Source organism: Aythya ferina, assembly GCF_964211825.1.
Source record: "Aythya ferina genome assembly, chromosome: 21".
NCBI lineage: Eukaryota > Metazoa > Chordata > Aves > Anseriformes > Anatidae > Aythya > Aythya ferina.
In genome coordinates, this window is record NC_140319.1 from 2,575,678 (window position 1) to 2,588,241 (window position 12,564).

Consider the following 12,564-nt stretch of genomic DNA (forward strand, 5'->3'; position numbering starts at 1 on the left):
AATATAACCTCACCTTCACACGGAGAATGAGCCATCCTCATACAGTGACAGTCAAAATGTGGAAAGCACTCACCTTCCTTAGCATCACACATCTTTCTGTGCTTTCCAAACACTACCAGAGTTCAAGGAGCAGATATTCTTTAGCCATCTGCACATTTGTCACAGCACTCCTGCATTGGTCACACGACATTTCACTGTGGCCACTACATTCTACATCGGTTTCTCAGCTCCGTTCCTCCACTGCACACTGAGAAAGATTCTGCTTTTCCCAGATTGTTTCATGACACAGGATGTCCTGGTAAAGCAGCAACACCCAACCCAACACCCAACCACACATACAAAAGACCTCACGTTATTAACCTGATATTTATCTACATTTTGTAGGACAACTGTTACGGTTGCATTTTGTCACCAGGGAGAGAGGACTTTGTGTTCCTGCAGATATATATTTCATGGAAGGTTTCAGGGTCCAATATTTTGACCAGAGTCACACCCTAGGAAGAACTTGCTAACTCAGCAAAGAATTAAAGCACTTGCTTCCCACTGTGGGCAGGCTCTTCGAGGCACATGAGGCCGGGGAAAAGTTAAAATGCTCTTCCATTACTCTTTTTCCCTTCATTTGATTAAGGAAGACCCTTATTATATGAAGCTATTCTGCCCATCTGGGATCATGTTGTCCTTTGGGGCACAACAGAGTGAATATCCTGTGATTAAAATAATGGAAATAATGGAATATGAAGCCATAAAATATACTGTTATATTGATTTGGATCAGCATCTCTTTCTTGTCTCTGTTTTGACCATTTGCACTCTTCTCATACATTTTACTTAAACTATCACCAAGTCAACCTCCATCAGACAGGTTGTACTTACACCAATATCATCATCCTATCAACAAAAACACAACATGGACAACTGCTACAAATCTGGGAGAGATTTAGCTCTCCATACACCCCTCCACATTCAAACGAGGTGAAGGAATATGTGGCTGAGAGTGCAGGATGCTCATGACTTTGTAGGCCATAGCATTGCTGCAAGCCCAGGAGGTAGAGGAGGTAATTCCAGGATGGCAGAGGAGCAGCATCCACCCTAAAAGAGTTGCCTGATTTCATACAGCTCTGGCTTACATTCTGTGGGAACAGCCATCTGTGCACAAATGCACGCACACACACACACCATGTACAAAATATTTATTTAGAAAAGGTCTGCTTGCACAGCACACTCTACAGTCGTTTCGCACCCGGCACATCTTGAACACCTCTTGGCAGAGGTACATTACTGCAGCTCCCAGCCCCCTGCATTCACCAACTGTCCCTTCAATTCCCAACACAACGCACAAAGAGAAAACCACCGAGGCAAGAAATACAGTCCTCTCCCACAGGAGCACGAGCGCTGATGCCAGTAAGAAACTTCCTATGGGTAAAGCCTTACCTACGAGTCTGACAAGTTTAAGGGCTCGTTTCATTCTGCTTCGCACCAGCAAGCACACAACTCTGCATGGGCTTGGGCTGGCCCCATGCCACTATCCCAGCCCCACCGGTGACTGGAGCAGAGAACAGCTACGGCACTGATCTGACACTTTTGCTTGCCTTACTCTGAAAGAAAAGACTTGGAAAAAAAAAAAAAAAAAGAAGAAGAAGAAGAAGAAGAAGAAAAGAACATTTCCTTTTTTCTCTTGGAAAATTGTTGCTAAATAACAGTTGGGTGGCTTCAAAACCTTTTGTTGGGGCAAGGCACAAAGGAGAGAAGATACATTAGGTTGTCCTTAATTTAAAACAACACAAAACACATATCCAGTCCTTCCGACCTTTGTGTCCTTCACAGCAGCAGGCACATTGCCATTTCCCCATGGTATCTGACACAACACCATCCTGGGAAGAGACAATTCCATCCTGGGAAGAGTTCGTGCAATGCCGCAGTCTCCATTGACTGCTCCCTCAATATTTCAGCATCCAGGGAGTGCCAAATGCTCCCACACCCTCTGCCCAAGCCTCTCCAAGTGTTTTCAACCCGCAGAATCACCAAATTCCCCTCTCTAAGTCATCTGTTGGCTCTCCAGCGCTTTCTCCTGGATCTCCTCATACTTTGGCGGGGGTGTCAGTGGCTCGATCGTGATGGGGTGGGTGCTGCTCCCGTCGGCGAGGTTGAGACGGATGTCCTTGAGGTGCAGCTTCTCCGACTTGATCCTCCGCACCTTCAGGGGCTTCAGGCGCTTGCTCAGGCGCGAGCTGTGCCGACCAGGAGGCCGCTCTGTGCCAGGCTCCACGCCAGGCTCCGTGCCGGCTGCTCCCTGGGGCTGTGCGCCCTCGTCAAGCCCCGTCAGTGACTCGTAGGAGGGCAGCGAGACGCTGAGCCTGTGGCTCCTGTCCTGGTTATGGGGCTCCGAGTAGCCTGCATTCATCACCTCCTCGTAGCTGGGGACGTAGTACCGGGAGGACGTGTCTTCGTCCTCTTCTTGGCTGAAGGAGAGAAGAAGAGAGCATCAGCTGCACGTCGTTTCAGCTTCACGGGGGGTGTGGGGCAGAGAGAGGAGATGAAAGACAACCAAAAAGAAAGGACAGAATATTTACCCTTCCAAAAATAAAGGACGGAATATCCGCCCTTCCACCTTATATATACACCAGCTCATGACATTTTGAACAGGATGCAACCGCACCTATGTTCAGACTTGTTTCTATTTCACACGTCTTTACTTGAGATTTTGTTGGCAAATAAATTGATCTTCTTGATAATCTTCTTATCTCTCTCAGCAGTGATTCCTTCCCCAGGCAGAACACCAACGTCTCTCCTCACCTCTCCACAAGTTTCTCAGAGCACAGAAGGGTCCTCACCACCCTGCCACGGCACCGGGATGTGTCTGGCTGGGCGCATCACTTCAATTTCTCTGCTGAGAGCTCCACACGAAGAAACACGTGCCTGTCTGTGCCCCGGGTACCTGCATGCAGCCTGCACAGCTACACTCTGCTCTGCTTCTGCAACAGGCAGGCGCTTTTAATATCTGGTGGGGCGTCAGAGGTTTCTTAGGGTCTCCGAGCACACAAACTACCTCCCTCTGAAGCCATAGCAGCCCTCACCTGCATCATTCCTCAGGCAGCAGCCGCAAGAGGTGCTTTCTCCTGCTGCCTCCTCTCTCTTTTCCTCTTCACCACCCACTGCCTTTCTCTGGACAGACTCAAGCCAGCATCGTGGGGACAGGACACGGTCTGCAAGGTGCAGCGGGGCTCCCCAGGCAGACCGGAGAGCCCTGCACACCTCCAGCAGGTCCACGCTGACTGCACCTCTGCAGCTCAACAGCTACGTGGCACCACCAGTCATGCTGACCAAGACAGCGAGCCCCAGCCTTCCTGCTCCTCTTCCCCACCCCTCTGTAGCTCCTCGTCCACCTCGCAGCAGCCACCCGTCTCCCCTGTGTTAACCATTAACAGCATCTCCTTGTGATACCCCGTGCCATACAGCGTGCAGACCAACAAAGCGTGAGCTCACACACAAACACTGCCTCCCTTTACCCACAACACCATAAATACAGCTGGGTTCATTTTGTCCTGAGCTATAAAAAAAAACAAAAAAACTTGTACCCTAAACTGTGAGCCGTGCCCACCTTTATCTGAGCACACACTGCTGGTTGTTTGCTCACGACCTCCTGCAAGAGGAAAATAAAGCCCGTGGGGTCATTTCTACCCTCCACCCCGCTCCCTTTCCCCCACACAAAGCTCACCTGTCCTCCTGCTGCGAGGGCTCTGCCGATGCCTGGTGCTGCACCCTGGTTATTTCTTCGCTCTGCCTCTTCTTGTCGCGGATGTTCAAGCAGATGGAGAGCAGCAGCAGCAGCAACCCCGCCCCGACCAGCACGTACGCCACGGAAAACGTCTTGCTCTTCAAAATGCCCCCGCTGCCGCGGTCGGGCTTGCTGCTGTTACCAGAGTGGGCAGCGGGCTTTTCGACGGGGCCGAAGCCGGGGACGAGGTTCCACACGGCCATAATGATGCCCAGGACGAGCATCCCCAGCCCTATCGCCGTCAGTGCGTAGTGCGACCCGTTGGCACGGGACTGGGCCATCGCGCCCCGCTGCCCGCGGCGGCCACCTCACAGCACCCGTGGTGGCAGCGGGTGGCCAGGCCGGCTACCATGCGTGCGGTGCCCTCCCGGAGCGGGCAGTGAGACCTGGGGAGAGGAGGAAAGCCGCGGTTACTCAGCTTGCCGCGGGACACGACGCGGCTAGCAGGCAAGATAACGTCGTTTTTGGACTGCTGATGCTGGAAATCTAATTACACCGCGCCTTGCCGAGAGCGCATAGCACAGCCGTTGGCAGCGGGGGCCTTGCTGCCCGTTCCAAGGGGATCTGCAGAGCAGCATCCACCCCAAACGTGGGCTGCTTCCCTCCACGCCACGGCTCGGGTGCACTGTCCTAAAAATCAACCGGCGCCACTGGCTCTGCTTCTTCCCACCCAGCTTTCTTCCCACCTCCGCTGCCACCGGCCCCGTGACGTTTCGCCCAGGTGTGAGTCCTCTGCTGAGCGGCCTCACCGCCTGCATCACGTTCCCACCCCGAGGGTTCCTCTCCAGCCCTACCAAACCCCAGCAGCACGAAGGAAGCCGCAAGATGCAACATGTTCCTAAATCTCTAACTTCCTGAAGAACAGGGGAGCCTCCCCAGCAGGTACCTTCAGCCGCAGCCTGACCCTTTGCTACCTTCTTAGCCATACTACACACCCACCTGAGGAAAGAGAGGAATTGTTAACATTTGCTAGGAACTTGGATTCAACATCTTTTTGAGGGCAACAACCCACCTCTTCACGGCAGCTGCCCAAAAAACCCATCGTGGCTCAGAGCGTTGCTCCTTTCCGCATGGACAGAGCCTTACCCAACCTACTGCCGCCTGAAACCACTCGGGAGAAAATAAAAAAAATCCCAGGCTCTATTACTTCTCCTTTTTTTTCCCTTGTGAAAGATAGAGAGCAGCTGATTGTGGAGCTGGCTGCCTGCCCTCCGAACCCTCCCTGCACAAGGAAGAGAAAGCAAAAGCAGAGCTCTCCCAGCCAAGCCGACTGTGCAGCTTTTCCTGGCTGCTGCCTGCATGGGCTGAGCTGAAAGCACAGCCTCAGAAAAGCCCACGGCAAAGCCACTGCTCCCTTCTGGGCAGCTTTAACCCACCCTGGAAGAGTCCCCTGGGTGTATCCAGACGCAGGCACCAGGGTGGAGTTGTGACCCAGCCCACCAAACTCCTGCTGCCCGGCCTGGATTGAATTGCTGCATTTTCTCAGCTGCAAACGCTGGATGCGCCTGCTTTCCGAAAATAAACACGCACGGCTGCATCTCCTGGCAGCCTGCCTGCTGGACCTCAGCACACGGGGATGGCAGCAAGGAGCACAAACCTGTGACTGGAAACTGCATGCGTGCAGCAAAGCGCCCCCATTTCCACACCGATCTCACAGCTGGTGTGGAACAACATCCCATTTGTGCCAAAAACCGCGTGCAGTGGCGCAAACACGCCTGCTGGTTTTCCTTTCCTCCTCAGCCTCGGCTTTGCAAAGCTTGCTTGTGCTAGGAGCCGTCCCTCGGGCAGGATGCTGCTGCTCGCTTTTCCCATGCACGGCCTCGCTCCTCGTCTCAGCAGTCCGGGTCAATGGTCCCGGCTTGTTCAGCCCGAGAGCACGCCTCGGCCGCTGGGTCACGGGGCAGAGTCGAGCAGCGTTCCCAGAAAACAGCCCGACTCCAGCCACTTGCAGGAAAAGGCAGACACGGAAACAAAAAGGGCACCGAGCAAACTTTCCCACCTCGCCCCACTTATCTCGAATACTCTGGAGGCTCCCAAAGAGATCCCACAGCTGATTGCTGTCGGCGTCCGTGCCCCGTGTGCCCCCAACCTCCCCCCGAGCATCATTCCCGTCCTAAAAAAGTAGCGCTGCAAACATCTTCTACAAAATCCTGAGTCATGAGAGCAATTAAAACAAGGAAGTCGATGCTAACAGAGCTGCATTTTTTTTTTTTTTTTTTTTTTTTTTTTTCTCCCCACCAGCCACAGCCGTTCCCAGGAGCAGTCTCAGAGCTGTGGCTCGGCGCCTGCCTTCCCGCGGGCACCCCGCTCTGCCTGCCCTTCCTCGGGGCTTTTTTCAGCCCAGGGGCTCTCCCAGGGGAAGCCAGCACGCCGTGGTGGGCCCGACCTTCACCTCCCCATGAAGGAGCAGTCGGCGCACGCGATGGCTTTGCCCACCCCAAGCTCCCTTCCTTCCCACGTCCCGGCCCTTCCTGACAGCCCTAGCTGGAAATCCAGCTTGTCTGAAGACAATCCTGCAAACATTTCCCCGTGGTTATGAACTGACAGCCCAAACGTGACCTCTAAACCCCACAGCTTTAACTCCGCAGCAGGTATCCAGAGCCACGTGGGATGAAGCTTTCACCTTCAGGAGCTGAGGATGGACAAACCTCGCTGGTTCTGGCAGAGAGGAGCCAGCACCTGCTGTCACAGGGTCCCTCGGGTGTCCCCAAGCCACCCACAAGCCCAATTTCACCCTCCTGGTGGGCCTGCTGCCAGCGTGCTGCCTGTACCGGGACGGCAGCCCCGCACCTCTCCGTGCCACCACGGGCAGCACCCACGCTGCGGGCGCGCTGCGAACCCACTGACCTCCACGGGCTTGGAAAAATCTTGCAACAGCCGAATTGCATCAGACTTCCTAAACCTTCACGCACCCTCCGCTGCATCCGGCCCCGTTTCCAGCCATGCCAGTGCCCCGAGGCGCTGTGGGGTGCTGCTCACCCCCTTCATCCACGAGGCTCCTCCTTCATCCTCCACGTCCCCAGGGTTTGCTGCAGCCCTCCAAGGCTCGTCGGGTCGGAAAGCTCCGTCCTCTGATCCTCCAGCCCTTCCTCCCCAGCGCTGCCGGGGACTCATTCAGCACATTTCTCAGCTCCCTCCGTCACTGAAGGCAAAAGCGGGACAGCTGCCATCAGCCCAGCAAAGCCTCTTCCAGGAGTTTTTTCCAGCCCGCCACCCAGACGCAGCTCTGAGCAGGACTGGCAGTCCCGGGACTGCTCTCCCATCCCATGGCAGCGAGGAAGGGCAGAGGATCCCGACCGCTGCCAGCACCGCGGAGCTGCCATTTCCTTACTGCTCGCTGCTTCCAAAGCCACGCCAAGAGACCGGAGCATTTTCTTCAGGAAAAGACACGCAAACACACACTGCTTCAGCTGCACTGCCTCTACCATCCGCTCTGGTCTGATCTTTATCAGCACCCTGCTTCTGATTTTGGTCTTCCCTTCTTAGCTGGATGCTTTGGTTCTTAATATAGCTGCAGACAACCATCATCCTGCTGAGATCTCACCCACAAACTGCTCCTGGGGCTTTAGGACAGAGCTCACACCGCACACAGGCCGGCACAGCCGACGTGCTGCTCTGCTAGCATCTACCCATGCCACTACCAGCACCCTGCACCACTCCTCAGCACAGACCTCGGCCGTTTACTTGTCGTGAGCAGCAGAGAAGGAAAGAAGCGGCCCACTCGCTGGTGATTTTTATTTGGAGGGGGTAAAAGGTTTCAGAAGCAACCCCTTTTTCCGCCTCTGACTCTTCACGCACGCGCCCAGCACAGCTGGCCTCCCTCTAGCACCTCACCCCTCTCCAAGCCTCTCCATCATCACAGAGCTGGAAAGTTGTGCGCAGATCCCTCGCCTGCAGAGAGGGCAAATCAGATTAAACCGCAAGGCTTCGTGCCTAAGCCGCTCTCTCCATCGAATTATCCCTCCTTTCGGCTTAGCAGGGAGCACTGCCATCGCTCGCGTGGCCATAACCCTGGTGCCGTGATGCTGATGGCTGGAGAAGGCTGCTGCAGCCTCTGGAAGAGCAGAGGAGGCCTCAATGGGAAGGAAAGCAGAGAGCACGGAGACAGGTTCAGCACCTGGGAAGCAGAAAACCGACCACAAGTCTGTCTGTGGCCGGCACCGTCTCTCCAAGGACATCCAGAGGAAGACGAGGCAGAGCAGGACACTACCCCTGCCTTGCCTGCTGCCTCCACTCCAGCTTTGTGCCAATCCATGCGTAACCCGTCCTTACTCACCATCCTTAGGGCTCTCCATGCAGCTCCTCTCCCTCCTCGCTCTCCCAGCCTGCTGGCACCGAGGTGACGCACCCCGTGCTGCCCACCGTGCCCCTCCAGGACTTGCAGCTGTCCCCTGCAACCCCTGCCTGCGTCCCCCTGCCACCTCCCTGCTGGCACAGGGGCTTCCCTGCCGTCCCAGCTACCTTTGTCCCCATCCCGCGCACACCTGCGCTCTTTGTGCTCGCCGCTGTCAATGATTTACACCAGGATCTCCGAATCATTAAACCGGCACGGCGCAGCTGCCACCCGGCCTCCCTGCTCTGACTTCCCTTAACAAACCTTCAGCACGAAGAAAAAACCAAACTCATCGGCACTGCTTTACAGCAAAGATCGAGCCAGGAGGCACCTGATCCTTCTCCGTGCCACGTCCATGCCCCAGCGCTCCCGGTGAAACACCAACCCAGCGGGGAGGCAGGGACGCCCACGCTCCTCCCAGCCCGGCGAGACCTTTGCGTTCCTCGCCTCCCGTGACAATGCTTTCCTAAACCAGGCTCCAGGAGCAACACCTCTGTCGTCAGATCACGAGCGATGAGCTGGCAGCTCGGGGAACAGGTCAAACCCCCCGCGCTGTCACGTAGCGAGCTCGAGCAGGCTGAGCTCCGGGGCTCTTCTGCTCCACACCTCCCGGGTGAGGTCGGTGCGGGAGGCAGAGCACGGCCCCTTTGGGGGACAGCCCAGCTCGTGACACACAAGACAATTTTCACCTCGGATGAAAATGAGGTTATTTAGAGCCTGGCTTGAAGCCTGTGGGGCTGCTCCATCACCAGGCACGGCAGAGGTGCCGGGGACACAGTGTCACCTTCAGCCTCTGCCAAAGAGGAGCTCCCACCCTGCTGGCAGAGCCCCAGCACCCCGGTGTCTCCAAGTCTCGATTGCAATGCTGAAACACCGAGGCTCAAGTCAGATTTGGAGAAATAAATCCATTATGGAGAACCCCTTAGGGCACCGAGCCCACTGTAGGTCAGCTTCCACCTGCTCAGTGCAGATCTCCCTTTTCCCATACTGGTCCTGGGGCTGGTGGATCCGCACCCTCCTCTGCCAGCTTTCTTTCCAAGCGATGCCACCCAGGTCCTTCCAACAGCCAAGGCAGAGCTGGAAATCCCAAGGATTTTGCCCAAGCCTTGTGTCGTAGAGCCCTGAGACTCTGGGAGCTGGGGGTAGCTCCTTGAGCTCCTCCTTGCTTTGCCCATAGCCCCAGGGAACAGGCAGGCGGGCAGCTCCTCCAGCCTCCCTTCATCTGTGTCTGCACGCAGGCACCCTTCTCATTAACGACTGCTCCTACTAATTTGAGATCTACAAACTCGGTCACTAATTTGAGACCCACAAGCTTGGCTTCCACAAAACCCTCCTGCAGCAGAAGCTCCCTCATGCACAGCCCTGCGTACGGGAGGATTCAAGCCCCAAACAACACCAAACTCCTCGAGAAGTCACAAAACCACCCACCTGCGATGCCCAGCCCGTGCTGCGCAACACCAACACCCCCAGAAGAACACCTCCTCGCACAGCGGGGCGCTTTTGGTCTTACTTATCACCACCCAAATCATCCCTGGCCCACCATCGGGGATATTTCTGGCCAGATCCCCTGTCCCAGCCGGGCAAGCAGGGAGAGAAATAAGCTGAGGTCACCCAGCTGAGCAGGGAGGAGGCGCTGATTTGGCCACCTCCTGTTGGTTTTGGCGAAGCTCCAGCCGGTTTGATAGCATCTCGCCCAGGAAACGTCAGAGCACGGAGGGACAGCGGCGTGCAGGTGACTCGGGCATGCCCCCATTTTGCTGCTGGTGCTCCCCGCGTTGTGCGCTGGCTCATTGCTCTTTGCATTTCTTCCAGGCACTTCAGGAGTCGTTCCACATCCATTTCTTTCCTTCATGAACCCTTCTGCAGCCCACCCGGCACACTGCGCTCCCCCCACGGAGAGCTCCAAGCCCCAGCACCACCGCAGACCAGGGCAAAGTGGGCGAGGAGCTGAACACTGCTGCAGAGAGGAGCTGGAGGAAAACCAGCCACAATCTGACTCCAAATTACCATCAGGCTGCTTGCAGAGCAAGTCAAGTTCCAGACACTTCCCATACGTGGAGGCTGGGATAATTATTTCAAGGCTTGGCCTTCGGCAGTAAATCCTTGGGGTTTTGGTGCTGGGCTCCCTGGCTCAGTTAAATCCACCTGTGCTTGCTGCAGAAAGGCTTGGGACCAACAAACCAGGCTGGGAAGCTCCCCGTGCTTCCACTCGCTGTGTTCCCTGCTTTATTTCTGATTGTATTTTGCACCTTTTTTTTTTTTTTTTTAATTTCCCCATCCTGACATTTCTTGCCACTGAGAAAAGAATTAAAAGCCTTCCTGTGGATCCACTGACCTGCTTCATCTCAATAACCTCCCCTCTTGAGCCTGGCAGAGCTTTCAGGCACGACCCACCTGCCCTTGTGATATCCTACCCTGCCCAAACCAACTCCACCTCCTCCAACGCCACCGCCGTGGCCAGCAGGAGCCACCTCTGCTGTTCCCTGCTGTGCTGGCAGCACATCGGGGCTGCGAGTCCCTGCCAGGGGTCCTGCACCATCCCTCGGCATCGCTGGTGCCTCTATAACATCACCGACATCCCTCATCTCCCTGGGCCCCGACAGCACCACGAAACTTTGAAAGCAGCCTTCTCCGAGGGGTGAGCCCACAAATACTCCCTGCTGTGATTTATGGGAACAGCCAGCCCCCACTGCACCCCGCTCCCACCCCAGAATCGCCTTTTCTTGCGTTATTTCTCTCCCCACTCCTCGCATCCCTGCCGAGGGGCAGCTCCGGAGCCGCACGCTGTGCTGGGAGCTGCCCTCCCCGGGCTCGCTCCGGGAGCGCTGCCAAACCCAGCGCTGCTCGGGGAAGCAGCCAAAACTGATTTTGCAGGCAGAGCCGGGAGGAGGCAGGGTGGCAGCGCCTGCCTTGGAGAAGGGACAAGCCGGGAAGGGGGTGCCCAGACCCCTCCTGGGACAGCAGCACGAAGCGGGGGCACCATCGGGGAGCTGGGGGCTGCGGGACGGGAACCGGCGGCTGCTGAGGCAGCAGCGAGGAAGCAGGAAGAAGGAAGCGAGCAGAAGAAACAAAAGAGGCACGCGGGGAGCCCACAGGAGATGACCGGGAAGGACAGACATGGCGATTTTGGGGGCCGAGAGAAAGACACAGCACAGCACAAAGCACCGGTGCTCGGCGAGCAGGGGACGGGGTTTTGAGACGGGTGAAAGTTTGCCAGGGATTGCGCTGCTGCGCACCGGCCACAAAATTCACCCAGGGTTTTCAACCGCTTTGGCTGAGCCCCAGAAGTCGATCGGTTCCTCCTAAAAACGAGCTCAAGAAGCGCTTGCGGTGCTGTTGGGGAGGCAGGAACCTACCTGGGCTGCTGGAGGAGGTTTCCAGCCGGCGCAGGGCAGGGCCCCATCCAGCCCTTGCCTCCCCGAGCTCCCCACGGAGCCGAGCTCCTCCTCGGCTGGGAGAGCCCCGTGCCGTGGAGCCGAGCTCCTCCGAGCATCCCCTGCCGTCGGGCTGTCCCGGAGGAGGCACGGCTGGCTGCCCAGCCCTCCCTCCCCGGGCACTTCCCTTCCTCCAGCTTTCCACCCCCGTGTAATTACGCGCAGTTCAAATCAAAGGCATCGCAGCCACTTCCCAGTGGTTGCGGCGGCGAAGGGCTGGGCTCGCCGGCCCCACACCCACTCACTCCTCGCCTTCATGGGGGGGGTTTCCCTTTCTGCCAGGACACCCAAACCTCAGCATCCCCCCTCCACACCTCCAGCCCCCCAGGCATTCCCCATCTTGCCAGAAAATCGCTCAGAATTGGCTCAGAAATTTGGGCACCGCTCGGAGCCCATCGCCCTCACGCCCGACCTGCAGCTCTGCCCGCGACGCTGGGTGTAACGCGGGGCCTGGGACAGCTGGGTTTTAAGTCAATAGGGGCAGGCACGCACTGTGACTGTACGTGACACACAGAAACACGCCGAGCCAGGCCGGGAGGACAAAAGCACACCAGGAAAGCTGCCAGCCCCCGAGGAACACCCAGCGTCGGCGCCCGTGGGGGTCCGGACACGACCTTCCCCTTCCCACCCAAGGATTCGGCACAACCCGCACTTGGGAGATGGCCGCAGGGCTGCTGGAGCTTTCTAAAAGCCCGAGACAATTTTTTTTTTTGGAGGAATTGCAGTGATACAAACAAAGGAAACCCCGCTGGCCAGTGCTCAGTTCCCAGGACTGACGTCCTCCAGCAAAGGGCTCACGAGATGTGGTTCCACCACCACGTTTTGCCCTGCAGGACGCAGCCCCAAAATCTCTGGCCCGGTTGGCCTTGCCCCATCCCCTCACCCCCCCCCTCAATGTCCCTGCTTCGGGGACACTTCCCCAGGGGGTTTCACCCTCCTGGCCCACACCAGAGCCCCCCCAGGACCTGAAGGTCTCAGCCCGGCATGGGATCAGCTGTGGTTCATCCACCCTCCATGCCCCAA

At 56.8% G+C, this 12,564-nt stretch overlaps 1 protein-coding gene across 6 annotated transcripts; it reads right to left on the reverse strand.

The window, feature by feature from the left end:
• Positions 1 to 1,174: 1,174 nt before the first annotated feature.
• TMEM51 (transmembrane protein 51) lies at positions 1,175 to 11,645 on the reverse strand. Of its 6 annotated transcripts, none has more exons than XM_084495190.1 (3): positions 11,464 to 11,645; positions 3,715 to 4,160; positions 1,175 to 2,458 (listed from the first exon to the last, which is right to left on the reverse strand). In XM_084495190.1, exons 2-3 carry the CDS (start codon positions 4,053 to 4,055, stop codon positions 2,035 to 2,037), a joined length of 765 nt encoding a protein of 254 aa, XP_084351316.1. In that variant the 5' UTR covers positions 4,056 to 4,160; positions 11,464 to 11,645; the 3' UTR covers positions 1,175 to 2,034. The 6 variants fall into 6 exon arrangements, with proteins under 6 accessions (XP_084351316.1, XP_084351320.1, XP_084351318.1 ...); XM_084495194.1 differs by lacking the exon at positions 11,464 to 11,645 and adding an exon at positions 8,439 to 8,651; XM_084495192.1 differs by lacking the exon at positions 11,464 to 11,645 and adding an exon at positions 8,372 to 8,651.
• Between the last annotated feature and the right edge of the window lie 919 nt (positions 11,646 to 12,564).